Consider the following 25,879-nt stretch of genomic DNA (forward strand, 5'->3'; position numbering starts at 1 on the left):
CCCTAGATTTTCTTTTCCAATGAGTCTGGGCAGTGGGCCTGGGAATATGCATTGTCAACAGAGCTTCCAGGAGATTTGAGAAGCATTGGCTAAGACTGACCCGTAACCTACCCCAACCACTCTGAAATCTCTGTAGGACCTGAGCTGACCAGCCTGAGGGCAGGGTGCTTAGGAGAAGTCCACAAGTCCTGTCCCACCCCAGGCGTCCCTTAGCTCCTAGAAGGCAGTGTGGTGCCTCTTTGGCACAAAGAGGCTGCAGTGAACATCGCTCCCACCACCAACCCAGAGGCTTAGTGTGAGTGGGAAGGCTGTCCAGGGTTCAGGATGACACCTGGCAGCAGTTCTCAAGGGCCAGATGGAGTTGGATAGAGACTGGAGGTCTGAGGACGAGGGGTGGTTCCCAGCACTGCACTGGGACCTGCCCCTGCAGGATGTGGAGCCCCTGTACTTGGGCAAAGCACAGCTGCCCTCACCCTGCCTAGACCTGCCCAGATCCTGCTGGGTCAGGATCTCTGGGTGAACCTCACGTGCAACCAGTTTGGGGACCACCAGTAGACTCAGGGGAAGAAAAAGGCCTGGGTGGGCAGGGAAACTGAAGGACTATGTTGCTGAAAAGGAACAGAAGGTTCTGGGGGTCAGGCCTGAGCTGATTCAGGGAAGCTCCTAACCACAGATGCCCTGGTGCTGAGACGTAGGAAGGAGGCCTGGGGAGGTAGGACGGGGAGGACAGGGGGCTGAAGGCATTCGTGGCCACAAGTACCATTTCCTGGGTACCCCAAACACGCCGGCCACTCTGCCAGCCACTTGGCACACATCATCTCATTCAGTGTCAGCAGGATGGTTAACATTTGCCAACAAATCCAGCAGCCTGATCAGCTGAAAGGAGCTGGCTGAGCCCACCCCAGTGCAAGCCCACCCTCCAATCCTCTTTCTCCCATTGTCTCCAGCAAGGTTATTGAGCACTGCAGTAACTTTAAAGAGGAGAACATGGACACGTCCAGATAAGGCCTCCGCCCCCATGGCCCGCCACTGCTCTGGACCACGAGGTCGAGAGGAAGCGCGCTCAAGCTGCCCAGCTGGCAGATCCCTACGCCCCAGGGAGCCTCCCACTGGACGAAGGGACACAGGGGAACTTTTGCACAGCCGACGCTTTTCCTTAACATTAGTGAGATATATATATTATATATATATATATATATATTATTTTTTTTTGGTTAGGAAGTGTGAAGTTTTGTGTGTATGATTTCTGTACAAAAACAAAATAACCCCCTGAGTCCTTGCAGCTTCCCTGGCCATCCTCAAGCCCCTACTTTCAAAGCCTTCATCGCTGCCACACTCACTCCCACCCCTGCCAGACTAAACGCCTCTAACATTGTGAGTGTCTGGCCCGTGCCCTGTAATCTCTGACCCTGGCCTCGCTTCCCATTCAGAGAGGCAGTGGGGCCCCCAAGAGCCCACTCCAGCCTCCTAATCCGCCCACTGAAGCCTGAGAACGCCATCTAGGTTCCTCAGTGCAGCTGATGGGGTTTGGGGATTAAAAACTAACCCCACTGGGTCTCCCCAATGCCTTGGTGCTCCTGGCTGTGGGCCTCTGGGGTAAGGAAGTGAGCCGTACCTGCCTCGGTCCAGGCAGTCCCAGCCCCAGAGGGCCTTCAAGGCGCCCAGTGGCTCTGCTGCCCTCTGGCCAGGCCTGCCTGAGGCCACGCTGCTATGGAGGCTGCGTCCTAGTCTCCCACCAGGCCCCAGGTTGTGGAAGGCCCCAGCCCAGGGCTGGTCAGAACCTGGGCAGACACCACTGCCCCTTCCGCCAAACATACCCGGAACCTGCGCACCCCACCACCCGCCTCCCGCCCTGGAAGCCAATAGCTCCGGGGGCCAGGGGCTCGCTCTCTCCCCACCCCTCATCGGCCTGCAGCCCCCACGGTGCCCAGGCACCCCACCAGCATAACTGAGCCTGCCTCACTCGCCCCTGCCTGCCCCGTGGCCCATAGGAGCCCACACCTTTTCTGCGGGCAGGGGGGCGCCCCACGCCAGCCTGGCGGCCACAGGCAGACACCTCCAAACCAGCATCCACCCCCTCCCGCCTTGCCCCAAGGCTTCCCCTTGGAAACCTCTGCGTTGGGTTTCAGAGAAGTGTGTGAGACACACAAATGTATCTCAAAAACACCTTGTGGTCCTCCCTTGACATCACTCCGAGTTGCTTCTCACAGCACCGACAGCGGGGAGGAGGCCCCGTCTGGAACAAGGGGCCAGGGAGCAGAGCCAACTGCAGGTGGCCCTTAGGGGGTGGCTTTTCGTCCCTCCTTCCCTGGGCCTGTGCTTTCGATTCTCCTGGCGTTCCTGCCTCCAGACAGAACAGGCAGGATGAGCAGCCCAGGGGAGAGAGAGGCACCCGGTCTTCTTCCCCTGGGGTCTTCCCCCCACACCCCAGCCCTGGGAAAGGCCAGCTGCCCTGTGGCCCCTCCGCTCAGCACATGGGCCCCATCTGCCCTCCCTTCCATGCTCACGTGGCCTGCGCCAGACCCCAGGCAGAGCTCACATCGCATCGCTTTACCAGCCGGGGCCCGGATAAATGTCTGTACTTTGGGATGTCACAGAAATACATTTTTGTGCAAAGTGGAGAAGAGCAGAGTGTCTTTTTTTTTGTGGAAGGGATGGGGCCATGGGGAAGAAGCCTGGGCCGGCTTGGGCGGTGGGCCTGGAGTGCAAGAGCAGTGACGGGAGGGTGCATTGGGTCAGTTTGTGGGCCCAGCCCAAGGGGACAGGTGGCAGTTTGGTCAGTTCAGTTGCTCAGTCATGTCCGACTCTGCGACCCCGTGGACTGCAGCACACCAGGCCTCCCTGTCCATCACCAACTCCCGGAGTTTACTCAAACTCATGTCCATTGAATTGGTGATGGCCAAACAACCATCTCATCCTCTGTCATCCCCATTTCCTCCTGCCTTCAATCTTTCCCAGCATCAGGGTCTTTTCAAATGAGTCAGTTCTTCGTATCAGGTGGCCAAAGTATTGGAGTTTCAGCTTCCGCATCAGTCCTTCCAATGAATATTCAGGACTGATTTCCTTTAGGATGGACTGGTTGGATCTCCTTGCAGTCCAAAGGGCTCTCAAGAGCTCCCAACACCACAGTTCAAAACCATCCATTCTTCGACAGTGGCAGATGGGGCTGGAACACTTGCTTTTCCTCTGCAGTCTCCCCACATCCCGTGCCCAGACACTGAGGGTCCAGCTGGCCACAGACCAACAGGATCCCTGCCTCCAATGGCTGTCTGATGGTAGAGACAAATGTTAAATACAAGATGATGACGGTGTGTGAGGAGCGGGGAGAAGGGAACGCAGAGCAGGCCTCTCGGGCGGGCCAGCAGGACTACAGGCAAGGGACAGTGTCCCAGTGCGGGCAGGGGAGGCTTCTCACAAGGGGAGACGTTCAAGCTGAATCCAGCAAGAAGACAGGGCTGCCAGGCCTGGCTGTAGAGGGCCAGGAAAAGGGGGCTCCTAGACAGAGGGGCTCTGCCAGGAGAAGGGCCTTTAAGGGAGAACGGTAAAGCAGCCCCCGTGGCTGCAGCAGAGGGAAGGATCAGGGGTGCCAACGGAGGGAACGAAGGAGCTGGGGCCAAATCGTGAGGTGACTGGGCTTTGCCCAGCAGAGTCTGCGTTTACACCAGCTGTTTGTCCCAGAGTAACTCTCAGCAGTACTCCCCATGCCCCCGAGGTAGTACTGAGGCCGCACCCAACGGTGGAGAGCTCTTCCCCAAGACTAGTCCAGGCGCTGGTCCCAGATCAGGTGGACCTGTTCCCACACGTGCCAGGTGGGTGTGTCCCCAGCACCCAGTGAGAGATTCTCTGCTAGACCAGACTGGAGCCAGCTCCATGCCCTCTTCTCCACCAGGCCTCAACCTCGGCCTATGAAAACTACGAACTCTTCAGCTCCAGGGATTTCATCCACTCCCTCCTCTGACTTCACACCTAGTTTCTAACAGCCCTGGGTCACACCTGGAAGATGACCCTACCTGACACCCCTCATTAAAGCGCCTGCCCGAGAAACCTCCAGGCTGCCAAAAGAATTTACCATTTGGGGCTTCTCTTGTGATTCAGTGGTAAAGAATCCGCCTGCCAATGCAGGAGACACAGGATCGATCCCTGATCCAGGCAGATCCCACGTGCCACAGAGCAACTAAGCCCGCACAACTACTGGGCCCACGTGCCACAATGACTGAAGTCCGTGCTCCAGAGCCTGTGCTTGGCAACAAGAGAAGCCACCACGATGAGAAGCCTGCACACCGCAACTAGAGAGAATAGCCTCTGCTTACCACAACTAGAGAAAAGTCCATGCAGCAACCAAGACCCAGCATAGCCAAAAATTAAACAAATAAAATTATATTAAAAAAAAGAATGTGTTGTTTAACATCTGGACAGCCTTTCTTAGAGCATTTACTAAAAACAGCTTAAAGTTGTGAATGCTTCCTCTGTCCCTCTGCGGTGTACCTGTACCTCCTATAACTCAGCAGCATCTTTCTCAAGGACCTGAAAGCCATCCCTTTAAAATGTAATCATCAGGAAAGATCAGGCCTCTGTCTCCCAGTCTCCGAGGGAGGACAGAAACCTAACTTCAGTTGCTGCCAGCTAGCAGACACAGTTGGCTTAATGAGCATTTACCCTGACCCGCTCTTTGTAAGTCTTCACTTCCGTGAGTCTCATCAAGCCCCTGCCCTTCCCCATCTCTACTCCCTCATTCTCCCTTTAAAATACCCAATCACCTCTGTACAAATCAAAGTTATATTCAGTTCTTGTTGGATCCTCTTCCCTACCGCAATAGTATATTACTGAGTAAACTCTGTCCTTACAACTTTAACTAATGTCAAAACTTATTTTAATCTTTGACACCAGCACAGCAGCTGACTCGTGGAATCCTCAGGATTCTTTCTTTTTTAAAATGTATTTATTTTTGCTTGTGCTGGGTCTTCATGCTGTGTGTGGGCTTCCTCTTTCTCACTGAAGTTGCAACTCTTTGTTGCCACGCGTGGGCTGCGGAGCATGGCTCTGTGGCATGCAGGCTTCAGTAGTTGCAACGTGCGAGCTCAGTAGTTGTGGGTCTCGGGCTCTAGAGCACAGGCTTAGTAGTTATGTCTCATGGGCTCAGCTGCTTCAAGGCATGTGGGATCTTCTTGGACCAGGGATCAAACCAGTGTCCCCTGCATTGGCAGGCAGATTCTTTAGCACTGAGCCACCAGGGAAGTCTCATAATTAGTAGAAGTCCCCACTTGGCACACTAAGCCACGCAACCATTGCAGTAATTAAGACAGCTACAAGTGACAGACACTCAAACACTTACCTAAATTAGTCAAAGGTAGGAGGAATTTCATTCATTAATGCAACTGGGAATCTAGTGTTAAGATCAGCTTTAGTAACAGTTGGATCGAGGGGCTCAGACCATGTTTTTAAGACTATCTCTCCAGACTTCCCTGGTGGTCAAGTGGCTAAGACTCTGCACTACCAGTGAAGGGGGCCTGAGCTCAATCCCGTGCCAATGCAGGGAACACTGGGTTGAACCCCTGGTCTGAGAAGATCCCACATGGGGTCAGGGAACTAGACCCCACATGCCACAACTAAGAGTTCATATGCTGCAACTACAAATGCCTCATGTTGCAACTAAAGATCCTCCATGCCACAACTAAGACCCGGCACACCCAAATAAATAAATATCTTAAAAAAAAAAAAAAGACTGTTTCTCACTCCCTACTTCAGTGCTGGTTATCTCTACATCTCTTTATAGTTGGCCTCCTCTTCTGCCAGAGTCTCTCACCACAGAGCATAAAACTGGCTGCCAATTGCCATTATATCCTATTTCTCATGCTTGAGATCCAAAATAATGCCCCTTTCTCTCTCAGCATCTATAGTATACTCGCATGGAATGATTCTGATTGACCCTGCCAAGTCACATGCCCACCACTTAGGTCCAATCACTGGGAATAATGAGATGAGGACCATGTTTGCCTTCTAGTCACATGCCCACAGTCTCTCTCCCACCACCCTCTAAGTGAGGGACATAGTTCTTTCAGATCCACACAGAATGGAGTCAGTTCTCCAACAGAAAAGGGGATGCTGAGCTGACAAAAGCAACAAATGTCATGAGCGTATACTGCGGAGCCAGGAGGGCACTAATCTGATGGAGGGAGGTGGATGTTGGTATCAGTGAGAGGAAAAGAAGGAAAGGCAGGGCTGGATGGGAAAGGAAAGTAAGCAGTGAATGGCTAGGCTTTATGGTAGATTAGCCTGAAACCCTAGGTTGGGCAAGTCATTGGATGTAGGTGCTGGTTTAGAGCTGAGGTGACAAGTCAGTCCTGTACTAGACACTATTTCCAATATTTAGTCCTCCAACCACCTGAGGAAGGGTACTATTATCATTTCCATCATATAGACAGAGACAGAACTCCGCGTGGTTTTGTAACTTGCCCAAGAGCACACAGGTAGGAAGGGGCAGTGCTGGGATTTCCGGCTCTGACCCAGTCGGGCCCCTCATAGCCAGAATCTGCTACCACGTACCTCCACTCTGCTCTCATCCCGTCTGCAAAATCTGAAAATGAATAGACGGAGGTAAAGTTATCACCCCGGCGTCACTTTGGGCTAGTCCTGCCTCTCTTGAGGCTTCGAGCATCTCATCTCCGAACCGAGCGCAATTCTGCCACCTGGAGTCACAACACTTGGATCTTCCTGGACGCATGCGTGAGGCTGTGGCCTGGGGGCGGGTGGTGGAACTCCAGCGACACTGGATCGGAACTCGCAACGGGAGCTAGATTTTTGAAAGTTACCTGGATGCTCAGGTCGGGTGGGGTGGGGGATGGAGCTGGGGGAATTACCGGCTGCGCGCGCGCCGGCCCCGCCCCCAGCTTCTTCAGGCACCTGTTGGCTCGAGGGCCTATTAAGCCGCAGCTGTCGCCCAATAGGCGGCCTCCCTGGCCCAATCCGGCCACGCCCACAACCCGTATCCGCCAATCCCCGGGTGGCCGCGAGCCCTGCTCCTCGGAGGGCCCGCCCCTCTGAGCGCTTCTTCCGGGTGGGGCCCGGGGCCGAGGCGATGGCGCCCTGGGCGCTCCTCACCCCTGGGGTCCTGGTGCGGACTGGGCATACTGTGCTGACCTGGGGGATCACGTTGGTACTCTTCCTGCATGATACTGGTGAGCCGGAACCCTCTCGACCCCGGACCCACCCGATCCCGCGTGATTCCTCAGATGTTTAGGTCTCACTGAGTCCCTTGGTGAACCGCCCCGGAGATCCTGGGATTTCCCCGACTCCGCCCGCGCCAGAGGCCCTCTCCCCACCTCTCATTCCAAGAGCCACCTGCTTTCCGCCTAATACCCAGTTGAGCCCTAATTAATCCCAGAAGCTTCCTGATCCCTGCCAGATACCCTTGTCTGTCCCAGGACCCACCCGGTGCCCACCTGATCCGACGACCAGCTCGAGCCCCCATCTTCCCTGATCCTGGGACCCGCCCGACACTTTCCAGGAACTGACTCCCAAGATTCCGAGGATCAGCTAGATGAAGGGATGGCATCCCTCCCACCCCATCCCTGCGTGGCCCTAGCTGCCCCAAGTCCGGTCCCCCCACCTTCAGGCAAGAGGACACGGCATAGGGGAGCAGCCTGTCCCTCCTTTTCTCATCCCTGTGAGCGCTCATTCATTCCACCCATCCACTTCCATCCTTTCCCCTCTTTACCTGCCACAGGCCACCTCCAGCACAGGCTTTAGCCCTTCCTCACTACCACCACCACAAGCCCCACCCCTTCCTCCTCCCTGCAGCCTAACCTCCTGGACCAGGGGCATTCTCACTTTCTTCCCAAGACCTGAGTCTCCACTGGCTTCACCCCTTAGCCTAAAAACCTGCTCAGTCTCCCCATCGGAAAGAAATCCCCCACTGCAACCTCCTTTTCTTCTCCACTCCCTTTTACAGTCAAGGGGCACCTGAGTTGTCCACACTCTGGCTGGCTGGCTGTCTCTGCCTCTCCCTCCTCAGCCCTCCACCCCCTTCCCCCAAACCTTCAGTCACCTCCATGGGCTGGACCCTGGAGGTGGCCTGGGCTCCCCTACAGCATTCCAACCTGCCAGCCACACCCTTCTCTATCTCTGTTTCTTGTGCATCTCTGACCTGGCCAGCCTCTTCCCTTCTCAGAGCCAGAGTCCTCCTCCTTGTCCCCCATATCCAGCCAAGTCTGGTCCCATCACCCCTTACCTCCAATCTGGCCAACCCCCTGCCATTACCCTTGCCCAGACACACTCCTCTCTGTGTCCTGGATAGCCTCCCCTCTGATTCATCTTTACTTTAGCACTAAGAAGGCTTTCAGAAACATGCATGTTAAGTCGCTTCAGTCATGTCTGACTGTGCAACCCTATGGGCTGTAACCCACCAGGCTCCTCTGTCCATGGGATTCTCCAGGCAAGAATACTGGAGTGGATTGCCATTCCATCCTCCAGGGGATCTTCCCCACCCAAGGATGGAACTTGAGTCTTTTATGTCTCCTGCATTGGCAGGAGGGTTCTTTATTGTTAGCGCCACCTGGGAAGCAGTTCAGAAATATATCTGACCCTGTAACCTTCCATGGTTCCCTACTGCCCTCCAGAGATAGTGTGGATTAATTGCTTTTTTCCTCCTCTCCCAAACCTGAACTTCTCCCTCCTACACCCTATGTAGTGGCCACACCCGACCATTCATCAAACCCCATTTCCAGGCCTTTGTTCAGCCAGGGACACATTTCCCACCTCCAGTTGCACCCTCCCCCACCACGCCAGTTCCACAGTCCTGGCCTCACTCTCCCCCTCTGGCCTCTCCAGCACTTCGGCAGTGGGAAGAGCAGGGGGAGCTGCTCCTGCCCCTCACCTTCCTGCTGCTTGTGCTGGGCTCCCTGCTGCTTTACCTGACCGTGTCACTCATGGACCCGGGCTACGTGAATGTCCTGCCTCAGCCCCAGGTAACTAGGAGGCCCAAAGCCCTCCTCCCTCCACAGGGAACTCAAGACTCCAGGGAGTCTCATGCTAGACAGCTGAGAGCTTTCCTAGGGAATCCCAGGGAATCATCTTGCCAGACCTAGGGCCCTGTCCTACAATGAGAAAATTGCCAAGGTCCAGAGGGGAAGTAACTGGCCAAAGTCACACAACCTTGCAGTCCAGGGCACCCTGCCCCACTCTACCACCTCGATGACGCATGGGATGGGCCCCCAAATGTGCACACCCAGAGCTAAGCTGGCCCCCAAGGGAGACAACCACAAATCTCATCTGCCTCCCAAGGGACCCCCATCTCACCCTCTGTCCCCCGTTTTTCAGGAGGAGGCCAAGGAAGAGCAGACAGCCATGGTTCCTCAGGCCATCCCCCTTCGGCGCTGCAGATACTGCATGGTGCTGGTGAGTGATTCAGGGACCTCCGTGGGAGGACTCGGGCAAGGCCGAGACTCCTCGGCCTCACCTCCCCCTCCTCCAGGAAGCCCTCCCAGATGCCAGCCCTGACCTCCCGCCCTCATTGCTGGGCCTAGAGGGGAGCTGGTGTTGAGGCCCAACTCCCTCTGTGCCCACAGCAACCCCTGCGGGCTCGGCACTGCCGTGAGTGCCGCCGCTGTGTCCGCCGCTACGACCACCACTGCCCCTGGATGGAGAACTGTGTGGGAGAGCGCAACCACCCTCTCTTCGTAGCCTACCTGGCGCTGCAACTGGCGGTGCTTCTGTGGGCCCTGTACCTGGCATGGTGGGTTTCCCTGGTGCCCTGGGTGTGGGGGAGGACCAGCACCCCCCAGGCTCCCTCTTCAGGGGCCTCGCACCCTCTCCCAAACTGCCGTCCCCTCGGGCGACCCTGTCCTTGTCGGAGAGACAGCTCTGGGTCCTTGTCGCTCTCCTTCCCTTGCAGGTCTGGCCTCCGCTTCTTCCAGCCCTGGGGGCTCTGGCTGCGTTCCAGCGGGCTCCTGTTCGCCACCTTCCTGCTGTTGTCGCTCTTCTCCCTGGTGGCCAGCCTGCTCCTGGCCTCGCACCTCTACCTGGTGGCCAGCAACACCACCACCTGGGAGTTCATCTCCTCCCACCGCATCGCCTACCTCCGCCAGCGCCCTGGCAACCCCTTCGACCGTGGCCTGACCCGCAACCTGGCCCACTTCTTCTGTGGATGGCCCTCGGGGTCCTGGGAGACCCTCTGGGCCGAGGACGAAGAGGAGGAAGGCAGTAGCCAAGTTGTTTAGGGTCGCTGGAAGCCGGGGCCACCATCTTGTGCCTGAAAACCAGAGAGGCTGAACCCAGAGGGGTCGACCCTCCAAGGGCCTGGGGCTCCTCACTCCTGCCCACTCCTTCCAGGGCTCAGAGTGGAGCCGAGGGACTGTACCCTGCTTCGGTGGGCAGCTCTGCCCTCCCCAGGCAGAAGAAAAGGAAGAGGACCCATGATGGAGGCTCAGGCACAAATAGAGACCTGGGCTTCGGGAACCTCCATCCCACCCCCAAGCCAGGCTGCGTCCAGTGCACAGTTTTATAAATTTAATGAACCATAAAGCAAGTCAAGTATTAAAAAAAAAACAATCATTCCTCACTGCGCCATGCTTTCTGGTCTAGGTCTCACAGCGGGCAGGGGAGAGGAGGTTGGGAGAAGGGGGCGGGCAGCACTTGCCCAATGACTGAGCAGTGCCCACAACAGCAGCCCCATGTCCACCACCTCGAGCCCCAAGGGCCCATCAATCCCAGGGTGCCCAAGTGGGCAAAGCAGAGGCTCAAACCATCCAGGGTGGGGGAGTGGGCAGGGGGTGGAGAGGCCGGGAGGCCTCAGGGCTCCAGGAATCTCTCAGACACGAAGTCGAAGTCCCGGAAGGCAGCCTGCTGGCGGGCGGTGAGGGGGCTGCGGGGGTCGGGTGGGGTCAGGGCAGGCGGCAGCCCCGTGAACTCCCCCTCGAAGTAGCGCAGGTCTGTGGGGCCGCAGAGGGTGGGCACAAAAGGAGGCTGGACGGCGCGGGCGAGCAGAGCCTGCCAGTCGGTGGTCTGGGGGCAAAGGCGTACCTCAGATGATGGGAACAGCAGCCCCCATGGGCCCTCGACCCCTCCCTCTGCACCAGGCACCGGGATCACCGTGGCCACAGCCGCTCACCCTGAAGAAAGGCTGGGTCTTGATTTCCTCAGCATCTCGCTCGCCCGCCCCCAGGCGCTTCTCGGGGCACTTCTGGAGGAGCTAGGGGAGAGGACAGGGGTTCATTCAGGGCAGTCAGCCCCAAGCACTGCCCGCCTGCCCCCAGCATCTCGGATAGGGAGTCCGGAGAGCCACGAGTAGCCCTCTGGCCCAGCCTGGGACCCTGCAGCAATTACCTTCTGAATAAGCTCGAGGCCTTGCACCGACAGAAAGCGGGGGTATGGGGCTTCCGCATTGACGATGCAGTCAAACACCTCCTCCTCGGTGTCCCCTGGAAATGGGCACTGCGGGGAGGGGGCTCAGCAGGGAGCACCGCCCCCCGACCTCCACCCGACCTGGGGGCCCCAGCAGCTCTCCCCATCCAACACTCACCTCGCCCACCAGCATCTCATAGAGCAGCACGCCCAGCCCCCACCAGTCCACAGCCCGCGTGTAGGCCTCCTGAGTCAGCACCTCGGGGGCCAGGAACTCTGGGGTGCCGCAGAAGGTGCTTGTCCGGTCCCCGAAGCCAATCCCTGCCAACCAACACCCACACTGATGCCAGCGTGCTGTGGCAGCCACAAGAACCTCTGATTGTAAGAATCAATTACCAACCCTTAGGACCCCATGCAAGGAACCTCATGCTGAGCCCTGCCCCAACATCCTTGGAGGTGGGAACGGTTTTTATGCCACCTGATAGATGAGTCTCAGCAAAGCCTGTGTGTCAGCCATGCAGAAAGCAGAACCCAGTGCCCTCTCCCAGCCTAGGCTCTCCCTCCGGCCGAGGGCAAGGGGGTCTTTCCAAGTTTTTAGGGCAGGGAAGGACAAGCCAATGCGTCTAGCTGGTCCCTGGAAGGAGAGCTGGGATGCACATTTCCTGGAAGATGCCACTTGCTCGCCACCCTGCTGGCCTCGGTGGAGCGAGCAAGGCGGAAGGACACAACTCTTAAATGGGAGGCACCCACCTTCCTTACAAAGCCCAAAGTCCGCAATCTTCAGGAAACCCTGGGCGTCCAGGAGAAGATTATCCAACTTAAGGTCTCTGAGGGCAAGGCAGGACAGACCCCGAAGGAGCTGAGAAGCGCTGAGGCCCAGGGAACAGCGGCCCCGCCTCACAGCAGCCCAGGAGGAGGGCAGCCCCTGACCCCCTTGCCTATTCCCCCAGAATCCCGGGGGCAAGTTACCTGTAAATGATCTTCTGCTCGTGTAAGAACTGCAGCCCCAGGACCACACAGGCCAGATAGAACCTGGAGGGTTGGTGCAGGGGGGAGTTCAGGCCCAGGACTGTTGGGGGCAGGGCAGGAAGGCACCAAGACTGCCATGGCCTGGGGACCCCTGATGTCCCTGCCAGAGTCAGATGTGGGCGAGAGGCTGGGAGGAGCCTCATGGGACAGGGGTGGGGCTCCTCCTGATAACAGCCTACCCTTCCCAGGCCCTTAGCTTGTGCCAGGAATGACACCAAGTGTCCACATGCCCATCCTGGCATCCTCCTGGCAGCCTCCGTTGGTGCCCTCATGCCTATTTTTTTTTAATTTTAAAAAAGTGTTATGTATATTTTTTTGACTGTGCTGGGTCTTCGTTGCTGTGCCTGGACTTCCTCTAGTTGCGGTGAACAGGGGCTATTCTTCATTGTGGTGCATGGGTTTCTCATTGCAGTGAACTGGGGGTAATGATAACTGTTTCATAGGTTTAGCTACAGAGCATGGGCTCGAGGTGTGTGGGGTTCAGTAGTTGCAGCCCTTGGGCTCAATAGTTGCTCTGAGACATGTGAGATCTTCCCGGACCAGGAATCGAACCTGTGTCCCCTGCACTCACAGGTGGGTTCTTAAGCAGTAGACCACCCAGGGAAGCCTCATCATGACTATTTTTTTAAAAGAATCTGAGACTCCTGGTAAACAATGCACCCTGGGTCACAGAGCTAGTGGTAGGGCTAACACGTGAATCTGGGCTCCAGAGTCCACACTCTGGTGGGAAAGACATAACAATGCCATCTGTCAGTCCCTTACTGCTCACCAGTCCCTAGGCTCTGCAATTTTAAATGTTATGTCCACCAATGCACCAAGCCTATGAAGCAGTTATCATTATCCCCAATTCACCGCCATATACACTAAGGTCTGAGGTCACAAAGGCATATAAGTATGTCTTTGATTCTTACAATAATCCTACAAGGCTGGGATGTTTCCTGGTTATCAAACCGTCACAGCCTTTGTGACCTCAGACCTTAGTGTATATGGCGGTGAATTGGGGATAATGATAACTGCTTCATAGGCTTGGTGCATTGGTGGACATAACATTTAAAATTGCAGAGCCTAGGGACTGGTGAGCAGTAAGGGACTGACAGATGGCATTGTTATGTCTTGCCCACCAGAGTGGGATGTGAACCCAGACCTCCCTGACTGCATGTGCTCTTTGGCTGATGGGCACCCTGGAGGAAGCAGGATGAAGGGGCCGCCAGGGACAGGGGGCCCAGGGAAGGCTGGTGGGAAGAGGTGAGAGGGGGACCCACCGGGCCTGGGGCTCAGGGAAGACGTCCTCATGGATCTGCATCATGAGGTCACCGCCGGGTGCAAACTCGGTCACGAAGCAGGCGTGGCTGGAGGTCTGGAAGCAGGCGAGGAGGGGAAGCAGGAACGGGTGCCCTGTGCAGCCCACGGCCTCGAGGATTCGCTTCTCACAGTACAGGCTGCAAGAGGAGGGCGTGGGTTTTAGGCAAAGAGGGAACCCAAAAGGGAACTAAGACCTCCCCTGGCTGTGCCCTGCCACCCACACAACTCCCCTGGGCCACTGGCTCTTAAAACTGCCAGGCAGGTAGAGTGACGGTTCATATGTACCCGGGGCTGGCACAGGTCTCGAACTTGTACCCCCACCCTGTTCCCATTTCACAGATGAGGAACCTGAGGTGCACAGAGAGGAGACCTGCCCAAGGGCACACAGTTCACAACTGCAGTTGCTAATTAAAGAGCCCAGGCCTGGCTGGCCCCACAGGGTCACTTCTTCGAAGCCCCAGCAGCATTTAGCTGCCTTCTGGAGCCACCAGTGAGCCCCCCAGCCTCAACACACACCTCTCAATCTCGTCCCGGCTCAGCACCTCCTGCTTCTTCAGTGCTTTGACGGCATAGTATTGCCCCGTCCCCTTGAACTGGACCAAGAGGACCTGGGGACCAGAGAGAGGTTTGGGCTCCAGGAGGGCAGTAGAGGAGTCTGCTTCTCCTGCCCACTGCCCCCCAGAGCCCAGAGCCCTCTAGCAAATGTTCTGGGGCCTGCCCACTCCCTTAGCCCCTTACCTTCCCAAAGTGGCCTCGGCCCAGCACGGCCAAGCAGCGGAAGTCCTGAAGCCGGGGGGGTTTCCTGCAAGAGAGAGGGTACAGGAAGCCCCCAGGACAACGAAGGGCTGGGCCTCCACCAGGAGTCACTCCAAACCCCCTGTGTTCAATCCTGGGTGGTCCCCCTCTAGTGGGGAGCTGCAGAGCCCGGGGTGGGGCAGGGTTCCCAGGACTGCAGTTTCCTGGGGTCTGGCAGGCAGGCTGAGCTCAATAATGTGGGTTCAGCGAGTGAGAACCTGAGAGCAAGCCAAGGAGCCTGGGGTGAGATGTGAACATCTGACATGCAAATACCCAGATGAGTGGATAAAATGTCTCAAACACCGAGGTGAGCCTGCTGGGGTACCTGGTAGCCGGGGCTGGCAGAGGCAGCTCACGTCGAATCCTGGGCTCCATGTGGGGGCGTTTGGTGCGCTGCGAGGGGAGAGGATCTCAAGGCAGAGCAGGGCTTCCTTCCCTCGAGCCCTGCCACCCGACCTGGGCAGCACCCAGGGTGACCAATCCTGCCCTGCTGCCCCCTCACCGGCATCTCTTCGGGGGTTGGCTCCTGGGCCAGGTAGAGGCGAGGGGGCTTGGGTGGGGGTTGGATCTCTTCTCGCAAGGGGGTCTTCTTGGGTGGGAAGTTACTGTGGGGTAGAAGCAGACATATACCGGGCACAGACAGCTGGAACAGTGGCGGGCAGGGAGGGCAGGGGTAGACACACAGCCACGCGGGACAGAAAGACAGGTCAAAGGGTGAGCCATGGGGCAGGCACCATCTGAGTCTGGAGAGAGGTGACTCCGCAGAGAAGCAGGCAGCCTGGGGTGAGCGAGGCCCCTCACCTGGGCGAGTCAGGATCGGTGGCCCGCTGGGGTGTGGCTGGGGTCTGGGAGCATGTTTTCGGGGGGCTGATGGTGCTTGGGGAGCTGCAGGGGGGCAGCAGGCTCATGACCAGGCGCCCCCAAGCCGCCATGCTGAGGTTCATCTGGGAAGCCCTCAGGAAGTCCTGACCTGGGGCAAAAGCAGGCTCAGTCTCGAGGTCTCCGGAGGGGCCCAGCCCTGCTCCCTGCTCGCCAGCCTTCCATACCTCTGCGTTTTGAGAAAATGCGTTTCTGCCTCTGCAGTCGGGGCCTCCTCTCAATGACAGGGTCACAGAAGGTCACCTGTGGAGGCAGGGGGCAGGGCTGAAGACCAGTCCCCTCCCACCTGCCGACCTGTCCCGGGAACCTCCTCGGCCTCCAGGATCCCAGCCTAAGCCCGTTGTCAACAGATGCAAGAGCTACAGGGACTCAGAGAGAATGGATTCGGCATCCTCACTGGTACCAGGGGGAAACTGAGACCTGGAGAAAAAGGGACTTGTCCAGGGTCGTGCATGCGGTGGGGCGGTCAGGACAAGGAGAGGCCGTTCCTCTCCTGTGAAGTCCTCAGAGAGCGGCTGGGAATCTTTCATCCCTGGAGAGCTCTTCCCTCAGGGCCTCAATTTCCACTCCTAGCTGTAGGTTGGTTGGGGGGCACAGTCTCCAAGGCCTCTCTCGAGCTAACAGAGCCAAGGGCCCGTGAGGTCAGAGGGCAGGGGCCGGGAGGCACCTGGGCGAAAAGCAGTCCCTGTGGTACCAGGCTGAGGGACAGCTGGTGACAGGCATTGTCCAGGAAGTCCTCCAGCCTCAGGAAGGCCACACCGCACAGCTGCCTCCAGTCCCGCCAGTGGACCCCAATCTCCAGCTCCCGGGCCTACACAGGGAGGCCAAATTGAGTTAGGGGAGCCTGGCACCAGCTACTACCCATCCAGCTTTCCACCCCGCTGCCCACGATCACCCCAGTCCACACAAGGGCAGCCTCACCCGCTCCAGGGCAATAACAAAGGTCTGGTCCCAGGACTGCTTGGCCACAGGCCCCCAGCCTGTCTGGCCCACAACGCGATTGTCCACCTTCAGCACAGCCAGCACCTCACCTGCAAGGCCAGAGGTGGGGCTCAGGGCAGGCCAGCAGTGGTGGGGGGACCTTCACGCTCCCCAGCTCCCCGGGGCCCCTACTCACTAGCTAGCTCGCCTCCACCACGCTGCTGCTTGGCTCTGCTCCGAAGCCAGCCTTGGGAGGGGCTCCCAGCCAGCGCGGCCGCGGGGGAACGTCCAGGCACCGCTATCAGCAGCTGCTCACAGCCCAGGAGGCGGACCTGCAGCGTCCCTGTCGGGGAGTGTGGTGGAGGAGCCATCATCGGACACCATCCTCCAAGGGGTCGCTGGGACCCCAGGAATGCTGCCTTCTCATGGAGGTAGCAAACCCAGAGCCTGCTCGCCTTAGGCCTCGGCAGCCACCTGGGGGCCACCCTGGGGGCCGACCAACTGGTCCTCCCCCTCCTGCCAGCCCTCTACATGTGGGAAGAAGCAGGGACACAGAGGCAGAGAAGTCAGACTCAGATCTCAGTCCGCATGCTGCCCAGGGCTCTGGACCTAGGGAGCACCATGTCAGGGACGAAAGCCCCAGAGGAGCAGGGTGCCTGGCCAGCTACCTCTTCCCAGGGCCTGCTTCCCCGTCCATATAGTGGGAAGGAGTGCCAACTCAGCCCCACTTCCTGCCGTGGGTACCACTGTGTTTTGCCAACCAAGTGGGTTCATTTTGAGGATCAGTAGAGATTTGTCCCTCCAAGGGCAGAGGAAGCAGTAGGACTCTAGCAGCTCTTGAAGCCATCACACATGGGGCCAAAGAGCCCCATTTTGGGAGTCAGGGCCTGAAGGGTTATACTCCGATAGACTTTATAAAACGAGGCAGTGCTCAGGATGGGGTCATCCCAGAAAGAATGACTGGAGGAATGTGGGTGTTTAGCTGGAAGACAGCTTATGGGTGGCTTCAAGTACCTGAATTTTAGGCCTTTTAACAAGCCCTACAGATGGTTGGATAGCATCACCAATTCAACAGCCACGAACTTGGAGAAACTCCGGGAAATAGTGAGGGACAGGGAGGCCTGGCGCACTGCAGTCCATGCGGTTGCAAAGACTCAGACACGACTTGGCGAGGGAACAACAAACAAGACCTTGCCCTCACCTTTCCCAACTTGTTGACTTGGTCAACTCCCATAAGCCCTTCAAGGACATGCCTCCCCCTCCAGGAAGCATTCCTTGGTTCCCCAAGGCCAGGTGAGGGGGCCCATGCAGTCCCTGTACTTTTCCCCTTCAGCTCTGCTCACAATGGGATGATTGTGTATCATCTATTTATTGTGTATCATCCATCTATCATCTATCTATTCTGTACCAGCTCTGTGCAGGCAGGGGCTGGGCCCTCTAGTTGGCACTGGGTCCCAGGTGGGAAGCTCAGGGCTTTCATAATGTCAGATCCACTTGGGATAAGGAAGAACTTTCTAATAGTGAAAACTGCCCAGAACTGGGTACGAAGGTCTCCAGGGCTGTGAGCTCCCTAACACTGGCAAGTCCAGCCTAACACTCTCAAGGTTCCTCATTGAAACACGCTGGGGAAGAATTTTGGAGAAGATTTTCAATCCCGGCTTCACCATCCCTTAGCTGTGTGACCTTGGGCGACTGACACGCCCTCTCCAGACCTCAGTTTATCACTCTGTCAAATGGGGTGATAACATCACCTATTTCATAGGGTTGGTGTGAAAACTCGAGCACTTCACATGCAACAACTCACTGAATTGTCACACCAGTCCTATGAAGTAGGTGCTGTTATCATCCCCATTTGACAGAGTGATAAACTGAGGTCTGGAGAGGGGGTATCAGTCGCCCAAGGTCAAACAGCTAAGGGATAGTGAAGCCGGGATTGGAAATCTTTTCCAAAATTCTTCCCCAGAGTTCCAGGCTCCTCCCTGGAAGGGAAGGAGAGCTCTGAAATAGGATGGGCCCCCAGGTACCTGTCATGGCGGTGGGCTTCACGAGTGTCCCTGAAGCCTGTGGGTTCCCAGACGCAGCAGTCCTCAGCTCCCGGGCCACTCTGCCGCGCAGAGGGTGGGCAGGAGGCAGTCTCTCCAGCAGCTGCTCCAAGGCCAGCCGCAGGAGGTCCAGTTTCTGGCAGGACTCCTGGAGCTGGGCCTGAGCCTGCAGGAGGGAGACGGGCAGGGGATACAGGGCCCTGGGGTAACGGCGGGGGCAGTGGCTCATAGAGGCACCCTGGATGAGGTCTAGACTAGTGGTCCCCAATCTTTTTGACACCTGGGACTGGTTTTGTGGAAGACAATTTTTCCATGGACTGGAGGTGGGAGGGATGGTTTCAGGACAATTCAAGTGCATTACATTTTTGTGAAGCTGAAGCTCCAATACTTTGGCCACCTGATGCGAAGAGCCAAATCATTAGAAAAGACTCTGATGCTGGGAAAGATTGAGGGCAGGAGGAGAAGGGGACGACAGAGGACAAGATGGTTGGACGGCATCACTGACTTGATGGACATAAGTTTGAGCGAGCTCCGGGAGATGGTGAAGGATAGGGTAGCCTGACGTGCTGTAGTCCACGGGGTCGCCAAGAGTCGGACAGGACTCGGCAGCTAAACAACATTTTTGTGCACTTTACTTCTGATCTAATGCTGCCACTGAGCTGACAGGAGGTACTGGTCCGCGGCCTGGAAGTTGGAGACCCCTGATCTAGACAAGAATGTCTTCTGGGCTTCTCCGGCAGCTGAGTGGTAAAGAATCTGCCTGCCAGTGCAGGAGACATGGGTTTGATCCCTGGTCTGGGAAGATTCCACATGCCCTGGGGCAACTAAGCCACGCACAATTATAGAGCCTGTGCTCCAGAGCCGGACAGCCACAACTACTGAGCCCTGAATCCCTGTGCCCTGCAGCCTGTGCGCTGCAACAAGAGAAGCCACCACAGTGAGAAGTCTACAAACCACAACTAGAGAGTAGCCCCTGCTCACCACTACAGAAGAGCCCGAGCAGCAACAAAGGCTCAGCAGAGCCAAAAAGAAAAAAGAAGGAAAATTATATACATATACATAAGGTGCCTCCTGTTTCCTCACGGCCATTGCTCATGGCCCAGCGAGCACTATCACGGCCACTACAGAGGGTGATACCGGTCAGACACAAGCAATGGGAGGGGCCCACGGTCTGACCTCGGCCAGCACCTTGCGGTCCTGTGTTCGCCGGCTACCGAGCAGCTTCACCACGTTCTTGGCGCCCTCGGCCACAGCAGCCTCGATGCGTAGCCGGTGCCGTAGCTCCTCTACCATCAGCTCAGGACCTGGGAGGAGGAGGGGTCAGCCTCAGGGCCCTGCCCTGCTCCGCCCTGCCCAGCCCCCTTGGTCTGGCCTCACCTGGCTCGGGTGACCCGCTGGCCTCCAGGCTACTGATCTTCATTCGAAGCAGGGCCACCTTCAGCTGGCTGTCCTGGAGCATCTGCTGGGCGGCCGCCAGCAGCTTCCTCTCCTATAGGGTTGCGACACATACCTCATCAGGCCAGGACTAGGCCAGAGCCTTCCTGGTCAGACTGGGGACTGGACCAAGCCTCCTCCATCAGTCTGAGTTGAAGCTAAGCCTCCCTCAGTAGACCAGATAACTACAGCCAGTTCAGCTCGGTTCAGTCACCCAGTCCAGTCGCTCAGTCGTGTCCAACTCTTTGTGACCCCATGGACTGCAACACTCCAGGCCTCCCTGTCCATCGCCAACTCCCGGAGTTTACACAAACTCCTGTCCATTGAATCGGTGATGCCATCCAACCATCTCATCCTCTGTTGTCCCCTTCTCCTCCCGCCGTCAATCTTTCCCAGCATCAGAGTCTTTTCCAATGAGTCAGTTCTTCACATCAGGTGGCCAAATTTTGTATTGGAGTTTCAGCTTCAGCATCAGTCCTTCCAATGAATATTCAGGCTTGGTTTCCTTTAAGATGGACTGGTTGGATCTCCTTGCAGTCCAAGGGACTCTCAAGAGTCTTCTCCAACACCACAGTTCAAAAGCATCAATTCTTCAGTGTTCAGCTTTCTTTATAGTCCAACTCTCTCATCCATACCTGACTACTGGAAAAACCATAGCCTTGACTAGATGGACCTTTGCTGGCAAAGTAAGGTCTCTGCTTTTTGATATCCTTTATATTTTATTTTTTTAATTGTTTATTTATTATTATTTTGAGGGACCCAGGCCACATGGCATGTGAACATCTTAGTTCCCTGACTAGGGACCAAACCCACACCATTTGCATTAGAAGCGAAGTCTTAACCAGGAAGCTTCCAAGCCTCCCTTTTTAGACCTACTCTGCAACAGAGCCTCCCCCATCAGACTAGATAAGGAAGGGCTCAGGTCAAGCCTCCATTATGAGATCAGGGCGAGCTTCCACATCATGCTGGGAGTTGGGACAGGAGCTGGGACTTCCCTACTAGACTTGGGGTTGGGCTGGGATTTCCCATCATCCTGGTGTTTTGCCTTCTTTGTTAGACAAGCGATTGGAGCCAAGATGAGATTTGGGGCCTGCCTCCCCCCATCAGACTAAGGGTAGAGTGTCTCCCTTACAGGATCAATGGCTAGGCTGTATTTCCCTATCAGATTAGGGGCTGGATCACTACCTTCTGGAATAATCTGAGAACACAATCTCTTCCCCCCAGGGGGCCTTACCTTGGGAGTGCCGCTGGCGTAGGTGTGGGTCATGTTCTCAGCCCCCTGCTTGACCTTCAGCTCCACCTGCAGCTGCCTCTGTAGAGCTTCCAGGTGCCGGGCCCTTGCCTGCTCGACCAGTGGCCGAGGTCCTGAGGCCGCAGGCTCTGTGTGCACAGAGTGTTGGGCACGTGAATGCCTCCCCTAGAGCCGACAGCCCCGCCTCCCTCAATGCCTTGCTCACTCCTCTCCAACCCTCTTGGGCGGGGTTCTCTCAGGAGAAGCTCTGAGAGTAGGTCAGGGCCAAGATCAAGGAGCTGGGTCAACCTGTCACTTCCCGTCCTGAGGGCCTCCTCACGCTCCTCACTCACCAGCCGGGCCCAGCCCAGGCCCGGGCAGCAGGATTCGGGCGTGAAGCTCCCGCAGCTCCCCATGCAGCTGCTCCAGGCGGCGGTTGGAGGACCGCAGCAGCTGCTGCACATGGCCCAGGTGGCGGCGGTCTGTGGCCACCCGCCGCAGGTTTTCCACACCCTCCTTGATCTTCAGTTCCTTCTGGATGGCCCGGCGGATCACCTCTTTCTCATCCTCCAGGGGCCGATGGCCTGCCCCAGGCTGTGGGAAGGCAGAGGGATCAGGCTTCTGGGACCCCACCTCCAAAGCCTCTGCTCATCACAGAAGGAGGGCGGGGAGAGAGGCAGGTGTGGATGGCACCCAGGACTGACTGACCCACAGGGTGCCTCTCTGACCTCAGAGCGGGTATCCCTAAGCCAGATGGATGCCCCAAGGCTATCTATCCAGCCTATGCCATCAGAGAGAAGAGGAAGAGGAAAAAAAAAACTGTTAACACTTATAGGGTGTTCTAAGACCTGTGCAGACATGAACCTGTCGAACCTGAGGGCAGCCCCATTTTACAGATGAGGAAACTGAGACACGGAGAGGTGACATAATTGCTCAAGGCCGCAACACAGCGACGGAGAGGCACTGTCTCTTGGGCCCCAGTCTTTCCCTGCCAGCCACACGTAATCAGGCTGCTCTCAAGCCTAGGATCCACACTAAGGTCTGACGGCCAGAAAAGAGACCCGGGGGACTTCCCTGGTAGTCCAGGTTAAGAATCCGCCTTCCAATGCAGGTGACTCAGGTTCGATCCCTGGTCGCAGAACTGCGATCCCATATGCTGCAGGGCAAATAAGCCCGCACGCCATGACTAGAGAGCTCGCAACAAGAGAAAAACCCGTGTGCCACAACAAAGACCCAGAACAACCAACATTTTAAAAATAACTTTAAAAAAGGGGGGGGGCTCAGCACTGAGAAGGGACCCCCCGAGGTCAGACAGACAGGGCAGTGCGTAGCCTGAGTAGAAGTCAGGGCTGTTCCCTTGAGGGCCTGACCCCTCAGGTGGCAAAGCAGAGGCCCAGTGGGGCTGAGGAGGTCTCCAGGGGCCCACTCCCAGCACAGCTCAGCTCTTGGGAGGAGGTGGAAGGCTCTCTCACCACTTCACCCCAAGTGGGAGCAAGAAAAGGAAACCTCTTTCCCAGAGGCCGTTTCAAACCAACCAGTGCCAAAGCTGACTTCAGCCCAGGGTAACTCATGACACCCCCACCCCAAGGACTCTCTGAGATCTTTCACCTTACCTCTCCGCACTCCATCTCCCGTGCCCAGTGGAAGGGGTGGCCACCCCAGTCTCAAGGACCCCCACCCCAGGCCTCCTCTTGCCTGCTGGCCCGGCTGTCAGAGGGCAGGGGCGGGCCTCAGGAAATCCTTTGAGGGCCCTAGGCCAGAGGGCCAGAGCCAAAGGCCTGAGCAAACAAAGATCTCATGGAGCTGGGGGCCCGGCACCGGGGTCCTGAGTCACCCAGCTGCCGCTGCTGGGCGGAGATTAACAGGAAATCGGAAAATGTGTACAAGCCACGGCGGGAACAGGCCGAGGGACCTCCGGAGGAAGAGGGAGGGAGAGAGGGGGCAGACGCAGTCCTGAGTTGCCCAAGGGGTGGGAGCACTCAAGGAGTCTTCTGGAGAACACTTCACCCGTGAGCCGAGCGGAGCCCGCGGTCCTGCCGGCTCTGGGCTGGAATCCCGCCAAGTGCGCACACACCTCTCCTTTTCCGCTGGGCGTCTGGGGCCCGATCTTGTACACAGACGTCCCCATCCCCGTTACTGAGGGCTAGCACTTCTCCTCGCCACCTCCCCCCTACCCCCACTCCGCCGGCCCCAATAACGAGACACACAGCCTTAGTTCCAGGGCCCACGGGAACCTACTACTGGAACCCCGCCCCCTCGCCATTTGGGCTGCAAGCCTCCGCGCACCCAGAGGTTCCCGCCCGGGCCGCTGGACTATGCCCCTCCCTTGGGGGTCCCCCCAGCCCCGCCTGTGTGCTCCGGGAGGAACCCCACAAACTACGCCGGGTCGGCGTCCTCCGCCTGCTGATCACATGCTTCTCTTCCCCTCTCCCCCAGAAGTGGTCCCCGTGTGCCTGCATCCGCCCCCTTTGAGGTCCCAGCGGGTGCTCATCGACCTTAGAGTCCTACCTGGAAGAATAGATTTTAAGGAAACTCTCGGGCCCACCCTTGGTGGCCCTGAATGCAGATTCAGATGTGCTCATGGGCTGGCCCGACGGAGGCTCTGAGTCACTGGGAGGTGATTTGGGGACATTTCCGGGGGGGCAGAAACCACTTACACCACCACCCCAAACCCCCCAGGGCCCAGATCTGCTCTGTGGAGGTGTAGGGGGCCCAGGGCAGGGGACTGGGAACGGACACGGGAAGGGGTCTGGGGGGCACGGCCGGAGCCGGGGCAGTTAACGGGCACCCCCCCGAATCTCCCCCACCCCGGCCCACGCCCGCAGCCCGTCCTTTCCGGGCGCCGTTCACCTGCCGCTGCGCCCCCTCCTCCATGGCGCCGCTCCCGCTGCTCGGCCCCTCCTCTCGACCACTCCGGTTCCGGAAGCCCTGGCCCCCACCGCCAGGGCTTTCCAACTTGAAACTTCCCGGGAAGTCGCGCCGGAGACGCGGGATCCGGCGCCCCCTCCCGAGCTCCGCTGGCCCTGGCGGGAGCCGGGAATCAGCGCCGCCCCTCGGCAGCGCGGGATCGAGCCCCACTGCAGACCCCGAGGCCCAGGATCCGACGTCCCAGCGGAATTTGGAACCCAGGGCGCCTCATCTGAGGCCGACGTTCCCGCTCCCGGGCGACACTGGGCCCCGCCCCGGGATACAAGGCCAGAAAGGTACATTTCCCGGGCCGGGGGTTCTCCAGTCGCCGCCGGGTCGCTGCAGCCAGAGGGGCAGGCCCAGGTGCGGACAGCGCCGCCTGCCGGCCTCGGGGCAAGGCCTGTGTGGCCGGTCCACTCTGGGCCGGGTCAGCCTCCTCTTCCTCGGAACCCCGCTACGACCTGGCTCCCTCCCGCCTGAAGAAATCTCTCCTTCTCTCCCATGTCATTGGTGTAAAATGGGCTAATATACCTGTCGCCCCCTAATAAGTCTTGGCCCTGTCTGTAGACACTGTAAAAATGTATGTGTGGGAAAATAAAGCCTTACCCAAATGATACCAAATTAGGAATGAATCCAAAATCTCTCAGGACCTCCTCCCCACCCCCTCCATCATTTGACTAGACTGGAACTCTGGTTCAGCCAGTGCGGTTCATTCAGCCTTTGCTCCAAAGCAATCATCTAAACAGAATACATATTTAAACCTTGAGGAGAAAAAAACAAAAACAAAAACTATCTCAGGAAAACAGGCTGAGCTAGGTATTCGGGCAATGGCTTTCTAGGGGACCCTGGTTCTTTATTGCCCACTAGTCTAGGATTGTCTGGAGAAGGGAATGGCAACCCACTCCAGTATTCTTACCTGGAAAAACCCCATGGACAGAGGAGCCTGATAGGCTACAGTCTGGAGGAGGTAGCGGCTTAATCACTAAGCCGGGCTACAGTCTATGGGGTCACAAAGAGCCAGACAGCCAGACTGAGCAACACTAGGGTTGTAGCTCCAATACTTTGGCCACCAGACAGGAAGAGCTGACTCAATGGTAAAGACCCTGATGCTGGGAAAGATTGAAGGCAAAAGGAAAGGAGGGCAGCAGAGGATAAAATGGTTAGATAGCATTACTGACTCAATTTAAGCAAACTCCAGGAGATAGTGAAGGACAGGGAAGCGTGGAGTGCTACAGTCCATGGGGTCACAGGGAGTGGGACACGACTGAGGGACTGAGTAACACAGGGTTGTTCAGCCAATCTGTCATCCTATGCTCACCAGCACCTTTTGCCATGACTTCACTGGAAAGAGCCTCCTCCACGGGGCCAGAAGTGAATAAGAGTCAAATATTGAAGGTGGCTTATTTGCTGACTTTGAAGAGGTACCCTCCAATGCTTTCACAGCAGAAACCATGTCAGTTCCTCTTTGACCAATTCCTTCAGTGAATGAAAAGTGAAATGTGGCATAATGTGGGCAATCCTGGGATAGTCCTGCAATGGGAAATCAATCAAATTACACCAACATATGCAAAGGCAACATGGTTCAGAAGGGGAAATGAAGACTTCATAATCAGAGACAAGTGACACTTTTACATATATACAAACCAGAATTGTTGAAGGCTAGACATATTTAACACCTAGTAAGCTAGAAGGCACATGGTACTCTTTCAGGTGGGGTTTATTGAGGTGCCCTTAGCTGAATGTTGATGCTAACAAATAACTGAGAGGTTACGACAGCACCTGAATTATGTAGAACTCAATGATTTTTAGTTTGTGTTCAAGTGTTTCATTGCTTTGTGGCTACTAAGGGAAAAAAAGGTTCCAAAGTAGAATGCATCCACCTTTCCTAAAGAACCCCAGGCTGGACAAACCTACAGCCTTCAACTGATGGCTAAGTATGGAGAGAGCGCTGCATCTTACGTAGATGTCTGATGGGTGATGGTTTTCCTAAAATCGTTAATAC

General features: G+C 57.0%; 3 protein-coding genes and 1 long non-coding RNA gene across 22 annotated transcripts in view; 2 read left to right on the forward strand and 2 right to left on the reverse strand.

Moving 5' to 3' along the window:
* ZER1 (zyg-11 related cell cycle regulator) overlaps window positions 1-2,624 on the forward strand; it is a 40,271-nt gene extending 37,647 nt beyond the window's left edge. For all 8 annotated transcript variants that reach the window (XM_060411687.1, XM_060411688.1, XM_042245613.2 and 5 more), the window contains one exon: window positions 948-2,624. In XM_060411687.1, coding sequence (XP_060267670.1) covers window positions 948-1,005 — 58 coding nt within the window. In that variant the 3' untranslated portion in view covers window positions 1,006-2,624. The remainder of the gene's footprint in view (window positions 1-947) is intronic.
* On the reverse strand, window positions 2,564-6,833 carry LOC121818993 (uncharacterized). Its single transcript, XR_006059072.1, has 2 exons — window positions 6,544-6,833; window positions 2,564-3,269 (listed from the first exon to the last, which is right to left on the reverse strand). It is a non-coding gene; the product is annotated as an uncharacterized LOC121818993 (long non-coding RNA).
* A 210-nt stretch (window positions 6,834-7,043) lies between these two features.
* On the forward strand, window positions 7,044-10,555 carry ZDHHC12 (zinc finger DHHC-type palmitoyltransferase 12). 5 transcript variants are annotated; one of them, XM_042245624.2, is made up of 6 exons: window positions 7,044-7,175; window positions 8,827-8,963; window positions 9,316-9,393; window positions 9,564-9,730; window positions 9,770-9,794; window positions 9,890-10,555. In XM_042245624.2, the coding sequence occupies exons 1-6, from the start codon at window positions 7,076-7,078 to the stop codon at window positions 10,199-10,201; spliced, it is 819 nt and encodes a 272-aa protein (XP_042101558.1). In that variant the 5' UTR covers window positions 7,044-7,075; the 3' UTR covers window positions 10,202-10,555. The 5 variants fall into 5 exon arrangements, with proteins under 5 accessions (XP_042101558.1, XP_004023548.2, XP_027822154.1 ...); XM_004023499.6 differs by lacking the exon at window positions 9,770-9,794; XM_027966353.3 differs by lacking the exon at window positions 9,770-9,794 and having other exon boundaries at window positions 9,912-10,113.
* Window positions 10,489-23,900, reverse strand: PKN3 (protein kinase N3). 8 transcript variants are annotated; one of them, XM_027966349.2, is made up of 22 exons: window positions 23,821-23,900; window positions 21,324-21,564; window positions 20,974-21,119; window positions 19,683-19,794; window positions 19,494-19,609; window positions 18,288-18,471; window positions 16,460-16,606; window positions 16,264-16,373; window positions 16,010-16,153; window positions 15,510-15,585; window positions 15,265-15,433; window positions 14,966-15,068; window positions 14,789-14,856; window positions 14,407-14,470; window positions 14,185-14,276; window positions 13,629-13,805; window positions 12,307-12,369; window positions 12,088-12,164; window positions 11,516-11,658; window positions 11,320-11,427; window positions 11,105-11,185; window positions 10,489-10,998 (listed from the first exon to the last, which is right to left on the reverse strand). In XM_027966349.2, exons 1-22 carry the CDS (start codon window positions 23,842-23,844, stop codon window positions 10,786-10,788), a joined length of 2,658 nt encoding a protein of 885 aa, XP_027822150.2. In that variant the 5' UTR covers window positions 23,845-23,900; the 3' UTR covers window positions 10,489-10,785. The 8 variants fall into 8 exon arrangements, with proteins under 8 accessions (XP_027822150.2, XP_027822151.2, XP_027822148.2 ...); XM_027966350.2 differs by having other exon boundaries at window positions 11,149-11,185; window positions 19,482-19,609; XM_027966347.2 differs by having other exon boundaries at window positions 19,482-19,609.
* Window positions 23,901-25,879: the final 1,979 nt, after the last annotated feature.

This window comes from Ovis aries, chromosome 3 (assembly GCF_016772045.2).
Source record: "Ovis aries strain OAR_USU_Benz2616 breed Rambouillet chromosome 3, ARS-UI_Ramb_v3.0, whole genome shotgun sequence".
Taxonomy (NCBI): Eukaryota; Metazoa; Chordata; class Mammalia; order Artiodactyla; family Bovidae; genus Ovis; species Ovis aries.

What these genes read in the sequence shown, in the direction of transcription:
- ZDHHC12 (XM_060411735.1), top strand. Translation starts at nt 7,076, where the DNA reads ATGGCGCCCTGGGCGCTCCTCACCCCTGGGGTCCTGGTGCGGACTGGG. An exon ending in ACTCTTCCTGCATGATACTG is followed by an intron (nt 7,176 to 8,826) that starts GTGAGCCGGAAC and finishes TGGCCTCTCCAG; the next exon opens with CACTTCGGCAGTGGGAAGAG. An exon ending in GCAGATACTGCATGGTGCTG is followed by an intron (nt 9,394 to 9,563) that starts GTGAGTGATTCA and finishes CTGTGCCCACAG; the next exon opens with CAACCCCTGCGGGCTCGGCA.
- PKN3 (XM_042245609.2), bottom strand. Translation starts at nt 23,098, where the DNA reads ATGGGGACGTCTGTGTACAAGATCGGGCCCCAGACGCCCAGCGGAAAA. An exon ending in GAAGCCCACCGCCATGACAG is followed by an intron (nt 16,607 to 18,287) that starts GTACCTGGGGGC and finishes ACTCCCCGACAG; the next exon opens with GGACGCTGCAGGTCCGCCTC. An exon ending in TTCCCTGAGCCCCAGGCCCG is followed by an intron (nt 12,370 to 13,628) that starts GTGGGTCCCCCT and finishes CCAACCCTCCAG; the next exon opens with GTTCTATCTGGCCTGTGTGG.